Raw genomic sequence first — 24,551 nt, 5'->3', positions numbered from 1 at the left:
TCTGTAAAGGATTTTATTTCTCCTTCACTTATGAAACTTAGTTTGGCTGGATATGAAATTCTGGGTTGAAAATTCTTTTCTTTAAGAATGTTGAATATCGGCCCCCACTCTCTTCTGGCTTGTAGAGTTTCTGCCGAGAGATCTGCTGTTAGTCTGATGGGCTTCCCTTTGTGGGTAACCCAACCTTTCTCTCTGGCTGCCCTTAAGATTTGTTCCTTCATTTCAACTTTGGTGAATCTGGCAATTATGTGTCTTGGAGTTGCTCTTCTGGAGGAGTATCTTTGTGGTGTTCTCTGTATTTCCTGAATTTGAATGTTGGCCTGCCCTACTAGGTTGGGGAAGTTCTCCTGGATGATATCCTGAAGAGTGTTTTCCAACTTGGATCCATTTTCCCCCTCACTTTCAGGCACCCCAATCAGACGTAGATTTGGTCTTTTTACATAATCCCATACTTCTTGTAGGCTTTGTTCATTTCTTTTTCTTCTTTTTTCTTTTGGTTTCTCTTCTCGCTTCATTTCATTCATTTGATCCTCAATCGCTGATACTCTTTCTTCCAGTTGATCGAGTCGGTTACTGAAGCTTGTGCATTTGTCACGTATTTCTTGTGTCATGGTTTTCATCTCTGTCATTTCGTTTATGACCTTCTCTGCATTAATTATTCTAGCTGTCAATTCTTCCACACTTTTTTCAAGATTTTTAGTTTCTTTGCGCTGGGTACGTAATTCCTCCTTTAGCTCTGAGAAGTTTGATGGACTGAAGCCTTCTTCTCTCATCTCATCAAAGTCATTCTCTGACCAGCTTCGATCCGTTGCTGGCGATGGGCTGCGCTCCTTTGCAGGGGGAGATGCGCTCTTATTTTTTGAATTTCCAGCTTTTCTGCCCTGCTTTTTCCCCATCTTTGTGGTTTTATCTGTCTCTGGTCTTTGATGATGGTGATGTACTGATGGGGTTTTGGTATAGGTGTCCTTCCTGTTTGATAGTTTTCCTTCTGACAGTCAGGACCCTCAGCTATAGGTCTGTTGGAGATTGCTTGAGGTCCACTCCAGACGCTGTTTGCCTGGGTATCAGCAGCAGAGGTTGCAGAAGATAGAATATTGCTGAACAGCGAGTGTACCTGTCTGATTCTTACTTTGGAAGCTTCCTCTCAGGGGTGTACTCCACCCTGTGAGGTGTGGGGTGTCAGACTGCCCCTAGTGGGGGATGTCTCCCAGTTAGGCTACTCAGGGGTCAGTGACCCACTTGAGCAGGCAGTCTGTCCATTCTCAGTTCTCAACCTCCGTGTTGGGAGATCCACTGCTCTCTTCAAAGCTGTCAGACAGAGTCGTTCGCGTCTGCTCAGGCCTCTGCTACTTCCCCTGTTGTTTTTTTAGCTGAGCCCTGCCCCCAGAGGTGGAGTCTATAGAGACAAGCAGGTTTCCTTGAGCTGCTGTGAGCTCCACCCAGTTGGAGCTTCCCAGCGGCTTTGTTTACCTACTTAAGCCTCAGCAATGGCGGGCGCCCCTCCCCCAGCCTCGCTGCTGTCTTGCGGTTAGATCCCCGCAGACTGCTGTGTTAACAATGAGGGAGGCTCCGTGGGCGTGGGACCCTCCCGGCCAGGTGAGGGATATATTCTTCTGGTGTGCCCATTTGCTTAAAGCGTGGTATTGGGGTGGGAGTTACCCGATTTTCCAGGTGTTGTGTGTCTCAGTTCCCCTGGCTAGGAAAAGGGATTCCCTTCCCCCTTGCGCTCCCCAGGTGAGGCGATGCCTCGCCCTGCTTCAGTTCTCGCTGGTCAGGCTGCAGCAGCTGACCAGCACCGATTGTCCGGCACTCCCTAGTGAGATGACCCCAGTACCTCAGTTGAAAATGCAGAAATCACCGGTCTTCTGTGTCGCTCGCGCTGGGAGTTGGAGACTGGAGCTGTTCCTATTCGGCCATCTTGCTCTGCCCCCCAGATTTCTTTTTTTTTTTTTTTCTTGTTTTAACTGTTTTTTTTTTTTTTAATTTTATTTTATTATACTTTAAGTTCTAGGGTACATGTGCATAACGTGCAGGTTTGTTACATATGTATATTTGTGCCATGTTGGTGTGCTGCACCCATCAACTCGTCAGCACCCATCAATTCATCATTTATATCATGTGTAACTCCCCAATGCAATCCCTCCTCCCTCCCCCCTCCCCATGATAGGCCCCAGTGTGTGATGTTCCCCTTCCCGAGTCCAAGTGATCTCATTGTTCACTTCCCACCTATGAGTGAGAACATGCGGTGTTTGGTTTTCTCTTCTTGTGATAGTTTGCTAAGAATGATGGATTTCTAAATTGTGCGCAATAAAACTGTGCTACCCCTATCAAAAATAAATCTTTTATAAAGAAAGGAAAATAAAAGTTATGTGTACTCAGGATATTTGGAAAGTATAGAAAATTAGAAGTAAAAGAGTGCTTGTGACTTAAATGTATGTATAGCCTTAACCCATTTGGTACACTTATTTCTAGTCTTTTCATGTGTGACAATTGAGAATTTTTACATAGTATCATCATTTCTCCCTGTTTTTTCTCCATAAAAAGTGAGATGCCAATATTCATATCTTGATGGACTATAAAAATTCCCCTTTCATCCTCACCTCTTCCTGAGCTGCCTTCTCCTCTAGTCTTGAATTACAATCTTTGACACATGTGCATTGCCTAGAAAGCCCTATTTGGTTAACAGATATCACTGTGAAAAGCAAGAACACAAAAAGAAAAGCTTATTACTTCCCCGCTTCTCGTTAACACATACCTCATTAATAATACGCCTTGCTGGTTGGGCATGGTGGCCCATGCCTATAATCCCAGCACTTTGGGAGGCCAAGGCGGGTGGATCACGAGGTCAGGAGTTCAAGACCAGCCTGGCCAACATGGCGAAACACTGTCTCTACTAACAATACAAAAATTAGCCTGGTGTGGTGGCAGGCGCCTATAATCCCAGTCACTCGGGAGGCTGAGGCAGGAGAATCGCTTGAACCCGGGAGACAGAGGTTTCAATGAGCAGAGATCGTGCCATTGCGCTCTAGCCTAGGTGACAAGAGCAAGACTCCGTCTCAAAAATAATAATGATACCCTTTGCTTTTTTCATAGAGTGATTCAGTCTACACATTCATATCTTCATTCATTCAACAAATGTTTGTTAGGTACCTTCTAAATGCCAGTCATTTTACTCTTTAGTAAGTATGGAGAGATAATAGAAGAATCCTTGCTCTTTAGAACACAGGTACAGAAATAGGAAAAAGCAATATGACTAGTGATATACAGAAATATTGACCAAATTTTGTAAGACCACAAAGGAGAATTGCTTGAATTTCGGAGATCCAAGCGAGTCTCCTGAAGAAGTCAAGGAAAGCTGTTTTTCAGATAAGAAAATGGAGCTCAAAGAGATTTCGTCTAAGAATTTGAGTTAGCATTAAAACCAGATGTGTCTGCAAAATCCCTGTTCTTTCCACCAAACTATGTCAAGGGAAGTGCCCCTGTTTTCATTGTGTTGTCAACTCTTGAGATGTCTGTATTGGGATTTCCTGAGGCAGGGACCAGAGCTCCCACCTTTCTTTTTCTCTCCCCGTTTCAAAGTCCACCAGTTTTTATTTGATTAAAGAATAATGGACAAGAAGTAGGGAGACCAGCGTTTTCGAGACCAGCTTTGCCTCTGTTTAATTAGGTGATCATAAGCATGTTATCCCTCTTTTCTGCCTCCATTTCCCATCTGTAAAAGTAAGGAGGTTGAACTAAATCTATTTTTTTTTATAAGTAATATGTCATGGTTTCCTCCTTCTCATCAAAGTGTGTCACATTTCCATAGATGACTGGGTTCCCAGGTGCTTCAGGAAGTCTTGACACACCATGACTTTGGCAGAGAAGTGGGTGGGAGTCAAGAGGGACAGCTCTTGGCTGCCTGGATTTGAATCTCAACCCCGTGACATACATGCTGTTTAATCTTGAGCAAGCCACCTAATCCTATTGAGGCTCAGCTATCTAATTTGTAAAATAGAAGTAATAAATGATTCATTTACAAAGTTGATGTATAGTTTCAGTGAACTTATATATCTAAGCCACTTTGCAGAGTGTCTGGCTCATAGTACTCAGTATGTGTAACTAATGATACTGCTGGTATTGTACTAGTACTAATTTGGAGTCCTGAAGCAGTTTTAGCAGTCAAAATATAACAGTAGATTCTTTTACTAATGATTCCTTTATAAAAGCACAAAGGAACCAATATGTCCATGTGTAAAATATAGAATTTTAGTCATTATCGCCTCAGATTTTCAATTAAGGGGTCAGAGGAGTTGGAGCACTATTTGCTGCTAGACTTTACTGATCACCCAGAAGAGGTTTTCATTAGTCTTGTATAATATGGCAGGAATCAGTCTTCTTTTCCTTCCTCTGTTCCTGGTGCTCAGGACAGGCCACAGCACAGGGGACACTTTACAAATGTGTTTTGAATGAGTGATTTCACACTTCATATTCAAGAACTGGGGAGAATAATAGCACTTGGCAGCAAACCTTTTGGATCTCAAACCTTAGCCTGTGATATTTGTTGAATTTGTTTTGAGAGGATTTGGGGTGTCCCTTAACAATCGAAGCAGAATTCTTCTGATATCATTGTTGGACTTTTTGCTTTGATCAATAGGCTTATTATTTGCCCCTGAACCTCCGTGGTGCTGGAGAATCAAACATTCCTCAGGTTGATTTACATGGCAATAAATAATCTGTGCTGTCTGTTGCTTGTTCCATCCATGTCTGCCCTGTTCATAAAACCCTGGGGGCTCAGTGACCCCAAGGCTGGAGCACAGTGAACATGTTGACTCCCGTTACAGATGTGTGTACATAGAACATGCTGCTCAGTTGCATTGTTGCTCTAATATGCATCCACAATTTATGTTTAAGAATTGGTACAACTATAAGTTAGTTTCCATATGACTTTCTTATTATAGTTACCTTCCCATTTATTTTTTATTTACGTTACATGCCAGACACTACATATGTTATCTCATCTAATCTTTACAACCTCTAAAGGGGTGATTATACCCTTTTTACAGAAGTGGAAACTGAAACTCGAGGTGAAGCTTATTCTCTGAAATCACATAGCCCTGAGCCATGGAGCTGAAATTTGAACTCGTTCTGACCACAGAGCTCTCTTAGCCAGTGTACCATGACATTTTCCTCATCCAAAGTGCTTTCTTTTGCCTCCATAATTGTTTTGTGTTTAAGTTAGTACCCTGTTGCAGAGATCCAAAAGTTTCCCATGCCATTCATAGATGAATTTTAAATATCTTAACAGCATTGCAAATACCTGAAATGTAAAGTGACAGACATAGCTAGATTACTTTCTTGTTATCAATCCGTTTAGCAAATTTACAGTTTCCATTAATTTTAATCTGTCTTTAATACGTGTTTTTTATAATAAATATCTCTTAGTCATGACAGACTCACTGAGTATAGATCACCTAAAGTAGGGCTCCCTCTCTTTCAATAAGCAGAGTTGCAGCTAAAGATTTGTGAATTAATTGGGAAAATTGCAAATCAGGTAGTCAGTGAAATAATTCATTGTCACATCCAATCAATAAACTTGGTAAATCAACTCATTTAATTCAAAAAATGATCTATATAGATCAAGCAACCAATTAAACAATTAGCATACACTTTGCAATTAATTAATTTAAGCATCAATCATGTAATTAAAACTCCAAATTTAAGCTTCAGAATTTAGAATTCTACTGCCTTATGAACTATTGGGTTCCTGCTTCTGAAGCTCGCATACTTCTGAAGCTCACAGGCTTGCTGTTTCACAGTTCAACTGTGGAGCAGATGAATTGATTGCAGTTGTACACTGTCTGTATGTTGGTACAGTTTCCCACCCTCTTTGAACAGATCAACTTTTTACTTCCCCCAAAGAGGGTATGTGTTGATTCTGAACTGGGCAAGGCTGCAATCTGGGAGTACTATCTGGACATTCTGGGGAGTGGGAAGTGTGCAGAAGTAGTCAAGAGGGCCAGGTATCTGTGTCAGGATTAATCCGGTCGTTTGTTTTTACTCTGCTAAGGATCCGTGGTGTTTGAAGTCAGATTCCACCAACTGAGTTAGATATTCTTTAGAGAAGGGAGAACTGTATGGATTGTCTTGGTTACCTTGAGTATTTCTCCTGATCTAGCGCACAGATATTTTCTTTTTTACTTTTAATTTTACTTTTTTGAGACAGGGTCTTACTGTGTTGCCCAGGTTGGAGTGAAGTAGCACCATCATAGCTCACTGTAGCCTTGACCTCACAGGCTCAAGTGATCCTCTCACCTCAGCCTCCTGAGTAGCTCACCACCATGTCTGGCTAATTTTTGTATTTTTAACAGAGACAGGGTTTTGCCATATTGCCCAGCTAGTCTTGAACTCCTGGGATCAAGCGATCTGCCTGCCTCAGCCTCCCAAAGTGCTGGGATTACAGGCATGAGCCACCATGCCTGGCCAGATATTTTCTTAATCCTAACCATAAATCAAAGGCCTCTGACCCCCACTTTCCCCGCGGCCAAATAATCTTTCCCCCTTTACAGTTTTGTTTATATCTGTTTTTTTTTTTTAATTTTTTTTTTTACATTTGTATTGTCACTAGTGTAGTGCTTATTAGTTTTCCTCCCTACTATGCTGTAAGCTGCTTTTAGGGCTGATACTAAATCTCACCTTTGATCTAAGAGGTTAGATTCTTTGTTGTAGCTACAATAGGGCTCAGTGAATTTTGCAAGAATAGAGTAGTATAAAGACCTTCATTTCACACTGTTTTTCTCCCCTTTGCATTGCCATATGTGTTCTCTCTATCAAATGAAGTAGGATTTGGGGTTTTTTACTGTATCACCAGGCTTGGGGTAAACAAAAGCAGTCTCCTCAATTTGCTTGCTGTGCACCATACCCTCTGGTCTTCTTGTCCCTTCGCTACCTTGGTATTCACTCACCTTTTTGGTTTTCCTTTCAGTGACAATGTCAGTGCCTACTGCCTGCATATTGCTGAGGATGATGGGGAGGTAGACACCGATTTCCCCCCGTTGGATTCCAATGAGCCCATTCATAAGTTTGGCTTCAGTACTTTGGCCCTGGTTGAAAAGTACTCATCTCCTGGTCTGACATCCAAAGAGTCACTCTTTGTTCGAATGTGAGTACTGACTCTGTTATTTCTCTCAGTAACTCATCCCAACCTTCTAGCATTTTGAATCTGATTTTGGTTTCGTTCATCAAATAAATGATATTTGGCATCTGGAGAGTCCAGTGGTAATAATGATAACTCCCAGAGAGATGTTGAGGATGACATTCACATTGTATTTCATGCCTGTGCACCTAGGCTACACAGACAGCTTTGCAGTGGCCTGTTGTGTGAAGCAGATCTCTGAACAGCATGTCCAGAGGCAGGCCTCTGGAAACACTGGTGCACTGGGAGCCTAAGAAGCAAAACTTCTGGGTTTGCACCTTCTCTGCGAGGAATACACACTAAATGAAAATATGCACTGTGGCCATTTCTCTCTTGTGACTTAAAATACTTTTCTCTCAGACCAAATTTGACCTTCCCTATCAGTTGCCTACCTTGAGACTAAGCACACGTCTTAAACTCTTTTTGTGCCTTTCTCAGAAAAGTGTGTGTAAATGCGTAAGATAAAATCCACTGGAATATAAAAGTATTCTGTTAAAGTTATCAGATTATTGAACAAATTCATGATATAGTAATATGTGTGGCTTTGCTAGTAGATTAAACAATAAGATCCAGCTGCATACCTAACAGTAACTCTTGAAGCCTGTTGTTTCAAAGCAGTGATGAGCATAAATGGCATTTGAGAAATCTGCAACAGCTGTAACGTGCTGTGGTGTTAGCTATGACTTCTGTTCATGACAGTCACTGGCACTGTGATTCTACTGTGATTGGTTGCCTATACTTATAAATCAAGGAAATGCAAAATATCAGAAGTTAGTGAAAATTAAAATGTAGTTTTTATCCATTCAAGTTTATAGAGCTCCTGGATTTTATCCACATGTCCCAGTTGTTAAGGGAAAACCTGCTGCATTTGGATTTTACTCTCAAACCTAAGCTTTTTTTAATCTAGGCCTCAGCAGGCCTTCTTCTGGCCATCTCCTGGGAACAATAGCGATCCCTTTGGCACCCCCTGCTGTTAGTAACCAGCAAATTCACTGTTCAAAAGAGGGATTGCGTTAGAAGGCATTTCTTCATCTCTCTAAACATACTGTCTGTTTGAGATTGTTATAGAAAATAGGGTTATGTTACATACGATATATGAGTATTTTGGGTCTTTCTACCCTTGAGCAAAGAAAGAATACCTGAGTGCCCAGGGGTAAGCTAGGGAGTGGGCCCTCAGGCTTTGATGGTGGCCATTTCATCCCTACTACAAGGTCAAGTTTGGTGTATATAACAGCAAATTTTTTCCTGCTTTTTCATTTCAGAGGTACTAAAATAACTTTAAAGAATATTTAAAGTAATTGAAAAGTTGTCCAATGATGCCTCCAACTTAACTATTTTTAATCTTGTATAATAATATAATCATATGTATGTGTTACTCAGTTTCACTTATAGCACACATATATTTTGTGTTATTTTTACTTAACATTAAATTAGGTCGGGCTCACGCCTGTAATCCCAGCACTTTGGGAGACCAAGGCAGGCCAGGATTTGGGAGGCCAAGGTGGGTCAGGAGTTCGAAACTAGCTTGGCCAACATGGCAAAACCCTGTCTCTACTAAAAATACAAAAATTAGCCGGACACAGTGGTGGGCGCCTGTAATCCCAGCTACTCAGGAGGCTGAGGCAGGAGAATCGCTGGAACCCGGGAGGCGGAGGTTGCAGTGAGCTGAGATCGCACCATTGCACTCCAGCCTGGGCGACAAAGCGAGACTCTGTCTAAAAATAAATAAGTAAATGACAAATTAAAAATGTTTCAGTGTTTGTTCTTAATTCCTACAGTCTGTATTTATGTGCCAGAGATCTAGGCAGAGACAGCACTACCCTCATGGAGCTTACTATCTAGTAGTGAGACAGTTGTCAAATAATTAAAATGTGATAAGCAGTGTAAAAGAAAAGTGTATGGGATGCAGTGGAAGCCGATCGCAGAATATTTAGATTGCTTCGTTGTGTGGTTTTAATAAGTAATTTGATGATGACAGTCATTATCTATATACCTTTTATTCTGTTGAACAACTTCCTTAGGATCATGCCTTGTAAGTAGGATTATTGGTCACAGAGTAGAAATGTCTTTAGACTCACTTTTTATTGACAAATAGCCCTCTGAAAGATGTCCTAATTTACAATGCTACCAACAGAATTCCTAAAATCATTTTTACAGTTTTACCATTACAAGGTATTAGAAGTGTTTTTTTGTACTGTAAAAGATATACACAGTGGCATTTCAGTGGTTTTTACTTGCATTTTTATTGATTATTAATATGACTAGAACTTTTTCTACGTAAATATTAACACATGATCATAGCAGTCTTTTGAATCAAAAGTCCTTTTTTAAAGCAAGAGGCTATTATCACTGAGTTTTCAATAGAGTAGAGTGGGGCTAGGATTCATATGCCTTTGCAGGAGGAGCGTCTAAGACTACACAGTGTTTCACTATGAACCCTGCCTTCTGGAGAACTGGAGGAGGGGGAAGGCAAAGAATAACAACTACTTTAACCTTAATACTCTGTTTTTTGATCCTGAATTACTCCCATCCCTGTGTTCCCTCTCTCAGACACACACATAGCCCAATCCTTTTTCTGTTTTAAAATTCAAGAGAGTTTATTTGATGTGTCTGGAGTGCTTCTGAAAACACGAGGTAAAGTGAAATCTTTATATGTGAGCATTAAGAACAAAAATGTCAATAAATTTTCTTTTTCTCAGTCGTCTGATGAAATAGTACAGATTACTGACCGTTTGCCCTGTGTGTATTTTCTTGGTTCAGCAACCTCTTACTTGCCTTTCTGGTCTATATTCTAAGTTAGTAAAGCTTCTCCTACAAATGCAGAACAGAGCAGGCCTTCAGGAGTCTCTAGGGATGTGTCTAAAGTTTCAGAGAAGGAAATCCCAGCAAAATAAATAAAGCCATAATTACTCCTCATCATTTCCCCCCTTTACTCCTTCCAGTTGTCTCCCAGTAGAGGAGGGACAAGAAGTGGCTGGGAAGAGACAGAGCTGAAACAGAAAGAGGGAAGTAGGTTTGACAATAGGGAGTGAACTAATACTTACTAAGGGCCAACTATGCATATGCTATCTCACTTAATCCCAAAATAACCCAGTTTTTATGAACAGTTTAGGGACGTGGAAGCTGAGGGTGAGCAATATTGTTCTTAGGCCTAGATTTGACTCATCCCTGACTTTAAAGTTCATGCCCTTTCCAGCCCCCTGCCGAGAGGTTGAGGCTGGGAATCTGGTGTTGGTTTAACCTGTGAATCTCACTGTCTGAAGGCTGACATTCAGCCACTGCTGTAGTGCAGAGGCGATGGCATGGTGAACTCTGGAGCCAGACCACTTGGATGCCGATCCTAGCCTTGCCCTTACTAGTGAGTGTGGTCCTGGATGAATATTTAACTTTTCTGTGGCTCAGTGAAATGGAGATAATAATACCTATCTCACAGATCAGTTATGAGGATTAAATAAGTTAATAGATCTGAAGCACTTAGAACAGTGTTTAGTATATGTACGCATCATCTTAGTGTTAGCTGCTGTTATTGTCACTATTAATAAACAGCCCTTGGAGAGCAAGAACTGAATTATCTGTGCCCACAATACTCAGCATCACTCCATTACTATGATAGATCTGCCACATGTATTTCTTGAATGGGTTACTGAGTAGATCTTTTTGTCACTTGTACATTTTTCTTCTTCTCCTACTTTGTTTTATAGCAGAGAAGGGGTAGTGTTTAGGTGGACATTGCTCAGCTGGACTGAAAAAGTTGAACTGGAATAACTTTCAGTGAACATGGGCAGTGGGTAAACATTAAGGATCTACAGACTTTCAAATGAGCCCTCTTATGAGCACACATCCTCTTAAGTTAGTAGCAAGACCATTAACTTCTTGAAGACAAGGAAGGCACAGTCTTACTGTCTCTGTATCCTTAGCACCCAGCACAGGGCTTCGTGGAGAAGGAATGACTGAATCTTCAGGTGTCTGTGAGCTGCCAGGAGGACACTTGACCCAGCACTATGTCCCACCTTGCTTTCTGAGACCTCTTCCCCTCTTTTACACCTGTTCCTGCCTTTCAAATGCCAGGAAGGCCCAGGTCGCCTTCTGACCTTCAGAGGCCCTCACACCAGCTATTCCTGGGGCTCCAGTACCATCTTTCCCTCTAAGTGTGGCAGCACAGACTTTGAATTTAGGCAAACCTGAGTTCATGGTTCAGCTTCACTAGTATCTGGGTACATAAATGACCTTAGACAATTTTACTTACCCTTGTTAAGTCTCAGTTTCTTCATCTGTAAAATGTGGATAATAGTAACTATCTCATGGAATTGTCATGAGGGAGTTTCTTAAATGTAAGTTACATACAGGACTCTTTTAAAGGGAAATAAATTCTCCTAAAGTCTCAATGTTTATCCAAATGAGTTTTTTAATAATGCTACTTGGATATGTGCAAATATAAAGTTCTATAATGTTTAGCTATAAATTCAATGTTTTTACAGAACCTAAGCAAAATTACAAACTAAATACAGATAAAACCATAACATTAATAAAATACAAATTAACAACTTTAATGTAACCTATGATGTTTTGCTGAAATTAAACATTGCTGATGTTGGGTTTAATTGGGTGTTAAATGTTTTACTTGTCAACTTGAGTCTTTTGATTTTCACATGAGACACCATGATTAACATCCTTTTAAACAGTGTATTTTTAACTACTAGTCCATTATTTTAGTGGGCCAGTTGATTTATAATGTGTCCCCCCACACAAACACATAAATTTTAAATACTCTTTACTAGAAAATGCTTTTTTTTTTTTTGATAGCGTTTTGCTGTGTGGCCTAGTCTGGAGTGCAGTGATGTGATCATGGCTCACTGCAGTCCCAAACTCCTGGACTCTAAGGACCCTCCTACCTCAGCCTCCCAAGTAGCTGGAACTACAAGCATGTGCCACCATGCCCAATTATGTTTAGTAGAGGCAAGGTCTCACTGTGTTGTCCAGGCTGGTCCTGAACTCTTGAGCTCACGCAGTTCTCCTGCCTCAGCCTCCCAAAGTGTTAGGATTACAGGCATAAGCCACCACTCCTAACCTAGAAAACTCTACTTTGCGTTTGGCCCACCATACTTTCTCTTAGTATGATCAATTCGTGGTGGTTTACCCAGGACTCTCCCTGTTTCAAAACTGAAAGTCCTGTATCTATGAGCACTCCCTGATGCTCACCTCCAACCCCCTTCCTCCATCCTAGGTAAGCCACATTGGTCACGCTACTGTATCTGTTGCTTGGTCTGTACATAAGTGGGCTCTGCCTGACTGATACTTGTGCATAGTGTGACTTGGCACCAAACAGCACAGATTTTTCAGAGACCAGCAAGACTGTTCATAGAGATCCTTGTGCCCACTGAATTATCTCACCACTTTTCTGTATTCAGCAAACAAGTTCTGTATGCAGCTTGCAGTAATGCCATTTGACTTTCAATAAGTTCATTAGTGATGTTAAATAACTCTAGCTGCTGAAACATATGACCCCCCAAATCGCACCACCTTATCCTAGGGTTGGCAAACTTTTTTTTTTTTTTTTCTTTTTGAGACAGGATATTGCTCTGTCACCCACACTGGAGTGCAGTGACATCATCTTGGCTCAATGCAACCTCTACCTCCCAGGCTCAAGCAATCCTCCCACCTTGGCCTCCCAAGTAGCTGGGACTACAGGCATGCGCCACCATGCCCAAATAATTTTTGTATTTTTTGTAGAGACAGCATTTCACTATGTTGCCCAGGTTGGTCTCAAACTCCTGGACTCAAGTGATCTGCTCGCCTCAGCTTCCCAAAGTGCTGGGATTACAGGCTTCAGCCACCGCTTCTAGCCCAGCAAACTTTTTCTGCAAAGGGCCAGATAGTAAATATTTTAGGCCATTGGCCATAGAGTTTCTGTAACTCAGCACTGCCATTGTAGTGTGTGAGCAGCCATAGACTACATAGACAAATGGGCATGGGATAGGTTTGTTGGTCAACTTCTGGATTTTCCCAATAAGTTTCTTTCTTTCTTTCTGTCTTGCCCTTTCTTCCCTTCCCTTTTTTTTGGATAGAGTTTCACTCTTGTCGCCCAGGCTGGCGTGCAGTGGTGTGATCTTGGCTCACTGCAACCTCCGCTTCCTGGGCTCAAGCAATTCTCCTGCCTCAGCCTTCTGAGTAGCTGGGATTACAGGCATCTGCCACCATGCCTAGCTAATTTTTGTGTTTTTAGTGGAGACGGAGTTTCGCCATGTTGGCCAGGCTGATCTCGAAGTCCTGACCTCAGGGGATCCGCCTGCCTCTGCCTCCCAAAGTGCTGGGATTACAGGCGTGAGCCACCATACCCAGCCTAATAATTTTATTTCCTGTTCACATTTGTCTGATGTGGGCCAGGTGACTCTCTTGGGTACTTCTCCTCTAGGCAGTGACTCAGGGCTCCCCAGGTGGGTGAAAAATGGGGAACATGGAAGATGAGGAGTGAGGAGGGGCCTACATCTGTATCTGTCTCTCATACACCCCCCCATACACAAACAGTGACATATATAAAATATGTGGTGACACATACAGTTTTGCTTTTAGTTCAATGAAAAGCATATATAGCTATATATATCTATACATCCATATCATATCATACATATATTGATATGTATAGATACTACATCTGTATATGCTTTTCATTAGACTAAAATCAAAGTTGTTTTTAATTAAAAAAAAGTTTTTAGAGACAGTGTCTCACTATGCTGCCCAGGCTGGACTGGAACTCTTGGGTTCAGACAGTCCTCCTGAGTAGCTGGAACTAGAGGCTCACATCACCGTGAGAAAACAGGTTTTTAAATTCTGAAACTTAGTCTGTAAATTCATCTGTTGATTCTTGGGGGCTCTTGAACCTCAGGAAATGCTGCTGTGATTATTAATATTAGCTGAGACTCTGGTGTGTGGGAATTGTTACATAGTTGCTATTATTTCTGTCAGGGATTCTCGGTGGGAATACTTTACACTAAGGTGAGAATGGGGTTATTTTTTATTATATAATTAATATGTGTCCGTTATAGCAAAATTGGGAAATAGATCTATTTCTGCTTTTAAATTTGTCTTCATTCCATCATACAAAAATTGTGAATTGTTATTTTATAATTATTTACATTTTTTAAGGAGGAACTAATTAACTTAAATGAACTTCTCATTGGAAAAATGTTCTGTGGCAGGAACGTGTAATTGGATGTCTTCTGATGTTCTTACTAATCAGGACTAGATCTATCTAGCCTTCCTTCTAGAACCTCTGGGCCCCAGGAAACCCCTGGATATAGAGTTGTTGTTTGGAGAAGGAGAATGGATTATTCTAACAACTTGCAAATTAGGAGCCTGCTAATGGAAACTGCCTCTTTTAACAAATCTACAAGTGGATTCCTAAACTATCCATTGTTCCTGATTGATTTTGGACAGAGCAAATATGTCTATAAATGGGAATCCCTAACTTGCTGACTACTTTGAGCCTAAGCAGTAAAGATGTTTGGATATCAGGAGTGTCAGGGAGGAGCAGTAGGGAGTGGGAGGAATGGGAAGGTTTTTGGCTGGCCCCCAAAACCAGATAAAGATCTGGAACTCAGATGGTGTCCTGCATCTCGAGCAGTGTTTCTTGCCAGCAGTGACCAAGCCAAAGCCTACTGTTCCTTTAGACAAAGTAGGACAAGGGAGAATGAGATCCTGAGTGGGCTAAGTGCCTCTCAAGGATAGGGACCTGCCTTGTTTGTCACCTTCTCCCATTCCCAACACAGGCCTAATTTAGTCAGAATTTGTGAGACTGAATAGAGTTCAAAAGTGGCAATGACAAAAACAACTGTGGTAATATTACCTGAAATGTGTTGACATTAAAGTTTCATGCCAGGATTCTTCCCTGGAGTGGGGGAAAAGGAGCTTTAAAGGAAAAAAAAAAAAAAAAGAAAAGTCAAGGCCAATAAAATGGTCAAAATCTCCTTAGGTTAGAAGTCAGAGCAGTTAAACTGTCTCATATATACATATATGTATGTGTGTGTGTGTTTTCCTTTAAATATTTGATATATTAGAGGAACATGAGGAAGGAACAGTTCTCACCAAGAGCTGTTTGGGTAAGGGGTTATCAGGTAACAATGGAGGGTCTTAGCCCAGAAGGTGGGCTGCCTTGGGCATTGTGGCCCAGCAGGCTCCCACAGACTGCCTTGGCTTCTCTTGGCTCTGCAGAAAGGGAAAGATGAGCTGCTTTTTTAAAGTGGCGTGCCCTGGGTTCATTCATGCTCTTTTCTGGGCTTTTCAGAAGAGTGGGGAATTTTAGTGTACCTTCTTGATGATAAATCCACAGTATACCCCAAGTGACCAGACTTTTATTAAAGGGTGTCATTAGCTTGAAGCCTTTCCTTCTGTTATATGCTATTGCCTTGTGGTCTAGAGAATGAAAAAAAAGTGGGGGGGGCGGGGAGGGCAGGGAGAACATTTTCACACACTCATTCAGTTTCATGCCTCTAGTAGACACTATCTCATTTATTTCTTTTTTAATCATTTATTTCTTTTCTGTGATATTTTAAAATTGGCCACACCCCATCAGTAAAGTTTCTTGTACGCAATTCACTTTTATAATATGTAAGCTGAGACTCAGAGACAGGTAGTTACTAACTCAAGGCCATAATGTTTGGTAAGAGGCAGAGCTAAAATAGAATAAGGAATAAAAGAAGATGCTTGTGTTTTCTGTAACCAGGCCTGACGATATGAGGATAAATTATCCTGGTTATTTATTGTGTGCTTGAGTCATAGAGGACCAACTGTGTGTTGTTTCTTTTCATTCTGCTGTATTAGCAAACATTTTCATTGTCCAGATTGTCCTCGTGTATGGAAATGTAACATATGCAGCCTGTTTAATTTTGTATTTGTAAATCTGACTTGATTTCCTTTTTGGCAACAGCAACTGTCTAGAGAAAAGAAAGGATTTTTCTTTGTGTCTGTTTAAAGTGACAGAAATATTGGAGCAAGTAATAAAGATGGAAAGCGTTAATTACACAATTCTAAGAATTTAAAGGTCAGACAAGCTAAATATGTATGTTTTGCTCACTGGAATGTCTTGAAATTGTGCCAGGATTCGCTTTGTTCCTACCATAAAAGCACACATTTTAAATAACCATCAACTTACTTTGTATCTAAAAATTATACCAGATTGTTGCTTTAGTTAATATGTATCTTCAGAGTCGGGAGGGAGCTCCCATTTCTGAGCCCATGTGACTGGTTTGGTGATGCTTCCCCCTTTGGCCATGTTTAGTTACTATGTCTCATTTTGATTTCCTCTGTTCTCCCCTCAGCTTATGTCGGAGTCTGTCAGCTGCTGCTATGTACATCTCAGGCTAGTGACTTGGAATGTTTATTAATACAATGTCAGTCTTGCTGTTGAAAAAACTGTGATGCTTCTCAGAAGGTTGTGATAGAACGAAGCGTTTGATTTCCAGATCCTGTCTGCACTGCATGGTGAATACATTCTCACATGTTATGCAGTTCACTGACCTGACAGTTATGGAACCCCGCCTGGGACCCCATTTCAGCAGGACATATTTGAACAGAAACAGTTTGCAAAACTTTACACACTTAAACTCCTGCCAAGGCAAACTGTTAGCCACTTGAGTTTGTTATAAATACCCAGTGGCAGTGGTTGGAAGTAGCCCACGGTGTGTTTTATATTCTGAACGGAATGTGAATGTCTTTGCGGTTATACAGAGTAGTAAATAATTGAGTTTGATTAGGGAGAGGGACCTCATTATCCCCCACCTGTGCCCAGCTGGAAGGGGAGGGTCGAAATGAAGCCATTAGCTGTCTCTCTTACTGGCATCTCAAAGAGCTCAAATACATCTGTGTCTTATTTTCTTTTCTGGCACTATCAGTCGAGCAAGCTAAGCAGGCATGACCGGATTTGGCAAGTCCCAAGGACTCTGGCAAAGAGACACAAGGAGAAGGCGGAGGGCAGTCATTTTGGCTTCTCACTGCCCATTAGTCTAGCGAGTTATGTTTTTGGAAAATGTCTGTTTTGAAAAAGAGTACTTTGTCCAATGTCAAACATCGCATGCTCCCACAGTACGCTTTGATCTTTTAAAAAATTTTTGGTCAGTGTAAGGGGAAACAAAATGTGGCATTCACACTAGTGTCAACTCTTTATGGATAAAGTATGCTCAAAGTACTTATTTTAAAGCAGGCATGCTGCAGTTATTACAAGGCCTTCTCTTGCTCATATATTTCCATTTTCTACCTTGAAATGCTGGAGAATGAACATGCATGGAATTGGATCAGAGCAGGTTGGGAACTAGAGTATATCTTCATCACTACTGGGAACTGGTCAGGACTGGAGACTCGAGAACGGCTCTTAGCAACCTTTTCCCACTTCCTGCAAACTGAGACTGTGGCTTTTGAAACCATGACTTTCTCCGAGGTCTCTCAAACTCTTGTAGGTCATATGGTTACTCTAAGAATCTGGACATTTATAGTCAAACTGAATTTGTTACATTGGAAGTTGAACCTTTTCCACAGATTGGGTCAGTGGTTCCGGCATGGAAGATGTGCTCTCTGAAAGTCTCTTCTTTCCCCGAGTCCCTAAGACTCACTTTGAGGCTGTGGAGGGATTAACAGACACAGACTTTAGAGTCTAACTGATCTGGGTTCAAGTCCTGACGCCTTCAGGACTTACTTGTTGTATAACATATTAACTTATTATATAACTCCAGACAAATGTCTCAGCCTTGCCAAACCTCAATTTTCTCTGTTATAAAATGGGACTTGTAATAGCCCCTACCTTTTCTAGGAGGATTAAACAAAGTAAGTGCTCAATAAATATTGAATATTATCATTGTCTCATTATTATATATTCATTGTACATATGAAGAAAATGCTTATGCTTATTATATATTAATATATAACTTATTATATATCTTTTTTTAACTAATGGCTGGCCTATAAGCATTTATTGTATGACAGGTATTATGGTAAGTACTTTAGAAGTATTTTGCCTTTACAACAATCTTATAATCCAAGAATAATTATCATCCTCATTTTGTAGATGAGGAAATGAAGTTAAAGTGATTATGTTGTTATCCATAAAAGCAGAGGTGGGGCTTCAAACCAGGTCACTTTATTCTAGAGTTTACTGGGCTCTGCTGCCTTCTGGTGCTGCCACTATCTCTCCTAGCATGGTTTAGAGCTAAATGATGACTGCATTTTGAGACATCATCCCCACTGGGAAGCTCTGGGGCCCTCTGACCTCCGTGTGGCTGGGTTAAGTGCCCTCCGTTTCTTTCCGCAGCACCCTGAACTTGCCTCTGCCTTTGTGGCTGTCACACAGAACTATAATTGTTTGTTGGCTTCTTGTCTTTCTCTCCCGCTGGACTGTGCAACTTGGGTTAGAGACCATATTGTTGATTTTTGTAATCCAGAACAGGATTTTTAATAGATGAGTGATCTCAGGTAAATTCCCTAATGCCTTCAGCCTCAGTTTCTATAAAATGGGTGTAATAATTGTACCTATTTTAGGATTGAATGAGCCAATACAGATTTATTTTAAAAAGCTTAAAACAGCACCTAGCACATAGAAAGTGTTCAATAAATAGTCATTGCTGTTATTGTAATTGTTCAACAGTGGACAACTTGTGCAAATCAAAAAGTTCTTAATAAATGTTGTTGAAATTCTTTACACCACCATGATTTTTTAATTTCCATCATCACTGTTCAAAGACAGTGAATTAAGTTGAGGTGGAACATACCTGCATCATAGTTAACACTTTCAAAAAGGAAAGCTTTGAAAACTGAACTCAGAGTGCTCCCCTTGGAGCTCTTGGGAAGCTTTGATGCTTGGGCCACAGGCTGCTCACTGACAGTGCCCCTGAATATTGCCACCAAGCTCAACAAATCACACATTTTAATGCCCCTGTGTTACCAATGACAGGCAATGAGTTTTGAGATCCACCCCCCCCCCCCCCCCACCACCACAAGCAGTCTCTGCTTAGGAGGCAGGGGAAGGAGGGGCTGAAGTGGGGCCTCTCCTCTTGGGATGATGACTTAGGACAAGGGGAACAAAAGAGAACTAACATCGACTCCATTTACTGTTTCCCAGTCATAGTGTGAGGTGCTTGGCATTCGTTGTCTGTTTCATCCTCGTGACAATTCTATAGGGAAGTAGCCTACTCATTTCATGGATGCAACTGAGGTTCCCACATGTTACAGCAACATCTCCGTTAGCCACGGAACTGGGATTTCAGTCAGAGGGTATTTAACCTCCAGTCTATGCCCTTTCCTCTCCAGTGTGCTGCCTTCCAACTTGCGTTCTGGTTCCAGCTCTGTTCCTAAAGATAGAATCTAAGCTTTTCAGATGAAGACCTATGTCCCTGTGGGCTCTGTGGCTCCCACTGCCTCTCGCTTACTGCTTAGTACAGAAAGGCTGCTTGCGTTGGGTTCATGCTGGCATACAAACTTCTCTGGGGTAACTGAGTGGCTGTGCGCTGGGACGGAGCGTACAAGTGAGGAGTCTCTTTTTAAAATGCCCATACATTGTTCAGTGGTTACGAGACTTGACAGGACCTAACTTTGAATTGACTGAAGCACTCCTGGCAGTGTTTCATCCGCTCCCTGACATGGAATTTCACCCTAGACCCAGCATGGACAGCCCAAGGAACCATGGGAAGGGCAGCTGCTGCTTTTCGGTGTCCCTAGAATGCCCTGCTCTGAGGGAAAAGAAGTTGTCTGTCCCTGAGGCGAGCAGGAGGAGGAGCTGTTTCTGAGCCGAGACTTTGGGTCTGTGTGTAGCCTGCTTGTTCAGCCGAGGGCTGATCACCCCGCCACAGCTCCTAACCCAGAGACTGGAGCACGTGCCACAGGGAAGGCAGGCTGGGACCAGGAGCACCCTGTCTGCCTACTACCAGCCGCCCCCCCAGGATCATTGTCCTCTCAGCCTCAAACCCAGCATCCCACATTAAGTAAAGGCTTTAAAAGATGTATTTCAATAGACTTTTTAGAAAGCCCATAAAAAATCCTGGATATAAAGAAATGAGGCATAAAACCCAGAATGTTTGGAAGTCAAGCTGAAAATTGTGGTGGCAAGTCTCCATCTCCACTTGTTAAATGGGAGCATAACTTAACACTTACACCTAGACGGAGGCTGAGAACCACTTGCATTCTATGCTCTTACGTTTCAGAAACATATGAGGGTATTACTCAAAAAACAAAACCCTGCCCATCTCCCCCCCCAAAGCGCTCACTGTAGACGTGGAACAAGATCCAAAGTTGGCATTCGTCTGGAGGGAAGGGAGTGGAGCGTGGGACTGACCTGAGGAAAGTCTTATTAGGTCTGCCTGAATGTGCAGCACGCAGGGCAGAACCTCTTTCTCCTTTTAACGTGCACGTTTTTACAGAAATGGAGCCCCAGAGTAAGATACTGCACACTCATGAAGGTCCATTCCGAGGGCCGTGCGTGCCCCTTCCCTTTGCTGTTGTTTTCATTTTCCTCTCATGAACCTTGCTACCCTGGCTTCAGCACGGAGGCTGTAAAGGAAGATGGAGAGCCGAGTTACCTCAGAATGATCACTATCGTTAACATTCACGGGTGGTTCACTTATCATTCCTGACTGCACAGACATGGCAGCCGCTCGGAAGCGTCCGCAGGTGTAGCATGGTGATACATATTACATTGTGCCACAATGGATTTATGTATTCTGTAACAAAAGAAAAGTGTAATGAAAAAATACAGAAGGTAATCCTTTATTCCTCCACCACACAATTTATCAGTAATGCCTGTGGATGATAAGTGCCAGGGATTTCCTCTGCTTGCTTTAACCTTGTCACCCAGGTACGTTTTGGTAAAATGACAGAAAAATACAGACTAGGGATTTTCCTCTGCTCAAAAATCTTTTAAAAGGACACTTTTAATTTATGAAAGTTAGTCCAAACACAAGGCTTCCTTTTGAGCTTTTAGTCTGCTTTTGCTGAAAAAGATTGGCTGGAAATAATGCTGTCAGCCGGCAGCAGAGTAGGAGAAAACGTAAGCAATTTCTAAGCAGACTGAAATCAACAGTAGTTCCGCTAGAACCAGGTGGATGGCAGTTCATGAGGTCCAGGCCAGTACTAGTTTGTGAGTACCCGAGAACTTGTGTTCTCTTTTAGGCCCTACTCATCCATCGCCCAACATATTGTCACAGATGGAGCACATACTGACTTCTGAGGAGAAAGCAGGGGAAGGCAAATCTGATCGTGGTTGACTGGCATTTGTTCCAAACACACACTGGCCTAGCGCCAGAGCAAATACCCCCAAGTTTATAAATGCACAAGGCACTTTACATTTCAGTACTCTTGCCAAAGTATCACTTACTGCATCGCTCCCTAAATATAGTTTTTTAAAAAGAGCTTTTTCTTATTTTGCTTTGATCAGTAAAATAAACTTTTAAAGATTGTTCTGGGATGGGGTCCAGCTTCTGAGGTAAAGAATGGCCGGGACTCAGGCATGATTCAGTAACAGAGTGTTCAGTAAAATTAGCTTGACAGTTCTCAGGCCTGCTGTTCGATAGCAAGAACTTGACCAAGTTAAAATGGATGATGGTGCTGGCCAGACCAGCTTCGGCTTTTGCTTCTTAACAAATGGAATGTCAAGGATTAAACAGCAAGCCGTATGGAGAGGAGGGTTGTGGAGATGTCTCTGTATTAGGGAAGCAAATTAGGTCCTTGGTTTTGAGATCGACCCCCAGCCCCTATGGAGAGTCAGCCACCTGGTTGGGTCCAGCCTAGGCTTAAGACCCTTCCCAGCCTGTCCTACCATTGGGAATCTTTTCCAGAGCTTAGCTTGGGGCTTGGCTTTTCTTTCAGATTTCTTGTCAGTATGAAGTTCTGCCATGTTTTTTGGCCATGTTCCCTTTAGAGATTCTTATGGAGAAATGGGAATGCGACCAAACTCCTTGTGGCAATTCCCATGTTCCATAGTTGGAAACTTGGGTCCCGTTTGTTACAAGAGCTACTTGGAATTGGTCTGTTTTGTTCCAGTGCCCAAGCGTAGTGAGTAGTATTTGTGATACTTGCTATTGCAATTAACAGTCTTGGTGAAGTTATACCTCACACGGGAGATGGGCTTCTGTTTTTAGAGTACTTGTTCCTTAGCAGTTCTTTTCCAATCTAGATGAAGCCTTTCCCCCACCCAGTTTGATTAATTGGACGCTTACAAGGAGTGTTAGTGTTTTGTCTTATAATTACTTGTGCTTCAGCTAATATTTTGACTTTCTAGGACTAAGTAGATTAAACCGTTCGTACTGAAGTGTATAGACTGTATTTAAAAATATATATATATATACAGCCTGGTGCGGTGGCTCACGCCTGTAATCCCAGCACTCTGGGAGGCTGAGGTGGGCAGATCATGAGGTCAGGAGTTCAAGACCAGTCTGGCCAAGATGGTGAAACCCATCTCTACTAAAACTACAAAAATTAGCCAGGCACAGTAGCAGGCGCCTGTAATCTCAGTTCCTGGAGAGGCTGGGGCAGGAGAATCGCTTGAATCTGGGCGGCAGAGGTTTTCTGTGAGCCGAAATTGCACCACTGTACTCTAGCCTGGGTGACAGAGTGAAACTCCATCTCAAAAAAAAAAAAAAAAGTGTGTGTGTATGAATAAACAAATATATTTACCAGCTAGTTAGAGCATTTTCTTTTCCTCCTTCTCAATTACTTTGGGGTATTACTGCCCTCTGGCCCCACATGACATTTTTTTTTTTTTTTTTTTTTTTTTTTTTGGTCTGGGGCTCCATTAGCTTAGTATGATGGCAGTATCTGCCTGTAGTGACATCTACTGATACAAGCCAAGTTTATCAGTTGTCAATCCTTGTTGCAAGATTTGGTTTGGAAGCCAACACTAGGAACCCTGCTACTGACCCACGCAGACCACTTAGGTTCAACTTGGACAAATTAGAAAAACCTTCCCTAAGCCTGACCTCTCTTTCACTTGGAACCGCTCATGCTAGAATCTTTTATCACCACCCCCCATCCCCCACCATTAGAAGTATATCTATTCAACCTATTTTTAAATAATTGGCACCTCAGTATGCACTTACTTTAAAACTTGCTTAAACACAGTGAAGATCGCAGTAACATCTCTCTGGATGAATGTTGGTGATGATGTAATATTTGTCTTTTCCTACAGAAATGCTGCTCATGGATTCTCCCTTATTCAGGTGGACAACACAAAGGTTACCATGAAGGAAATCTTACTAAAGGCAGTGAAGCGAAGAAAAGGATCCCAGAAAGTTTCAGGTGGGATAGTTAAATCATATTCTCGCAGTAGTAGAAGCTTAACCCTTATTAAAAGGGCATAGGGCATGTATGTGTGATGGCTGGCTAGATTGTTTCAGATGTCATTGCTAGAAGGTTTGGTTAGCAGATCTACGCAAGAAGAGGTGATTGTACATTGCCCCTGGGCCTCAGAAAGGGACTGGCTCAGCAGCATATGTGAGAAGAATGTATTCGTATCAATTGTGGAAGTTCCTTCATTAATAATTTGTGGTAGATTCAGACAGAGCTACTTGTGCTGATGATTAGTTGATGTAAAGCTGTCTTGAAAACCGAATCAGTCCTAAACTTGAATCACTACTTTTAATTTCATGTTTTCACATAATTTCCCATGGGAGAACTTTTAGTTACTAATGTTTCTGGTATGGGGAAGAAAAGAAAAATTTCTCTTCATCTTTATCAAATGAGGGCAACCCTTTAAAAAAAAAAAAAAAAGACAAAAAGGCAAGTCACTTGATGTGCACAAATAACCTAACTCCTCATTACCCAACTTTATGTGGAAAATATGCTTATAGTATTAGCTGTGATATTTAAAGCATGTATACCAGGATTGAGAAATAATTATCTTGAGAAATAGCTCAAAGATCTGTCTTATCACAGACAACTTTAATATAAATCAACTCATGTTGAATATCTTAGCTCTGTAAATAAAGAGACTTCTTAAACACCTTTGATTTCACCTTTTGGAAAGGAAAAAAAGCATTGCTGGGGCGGAAGAAAATAGTTTTGTGCTCTTTTTAAGGGGAGGCATATAATCTGTTCCAGATTTAATTAGCTATCTTCAGATGAAAGCTGAAGTTTTAATAAAAGTTAGAAGAGATAACACAGTGAAGGACACGGATGAGCTGTCTCAAGGCCATATTCCAGGGGAACGATAAGAGCTGTAAAAAATGGCAGAGGAGAGCAATTGAATGGAGCAATGAAAATCTGATTCTCATAAAAAAGAGAGAGAGAGAGAGATGCTGGTAGGGGCGGTTGTAGATGAGACCTGCTAGCGTCTGCAAGCAATTTGGATGCTTGCCAGGAGTCATTGTTCACCCTCGGCTGTGGCGGCTCCGTCCAGATGTGCCAA

General features: G+C 41.6%; 1 protein-coding gene across 1 annotated transcript in view; it reads left to right on the top strand.

The window, feature by feature from the left end:
• The window catches only part of MAPKAP1 (MAPK associated protein 1), a 279,446-nt gene that overhangs the window by 150,159 nt on the left and 104,736 nt on the right, over positions 1–24,551 (top strand). Inside the window, 2 exon segments of the mRNA XM_010365871.2 lie at positions 6,965–7,141; positions 23,334–23,443. Coding sequence (XP_010364173.1) covers positions 6,965–7,141; positions 23,334–23,443 — 287 coding nt within the window.

The sequence above is a fragment of the Rhinopithecus roxellana genome, chromosome 16, assembly GCF_007565055.1.
Source record: "Rhinopithecus roxellana isolate Shanxi Qingling chromosome 16, ASM756505v1, whole genome shotgun sequence".
In the NCBI taxonomy this organism is placed as follows: Eukaryota; Metazoa; Chordata; class Mammalia; order Primates; family Cercopithecidae; genus Rhinopithecus; species Rhinopithecus roxellana.
The sequence above is the reverse complement of the archived record's forward strand: the minus strand, read 5'-3'. Positions and strand labels throughout refer to the sequence as shown.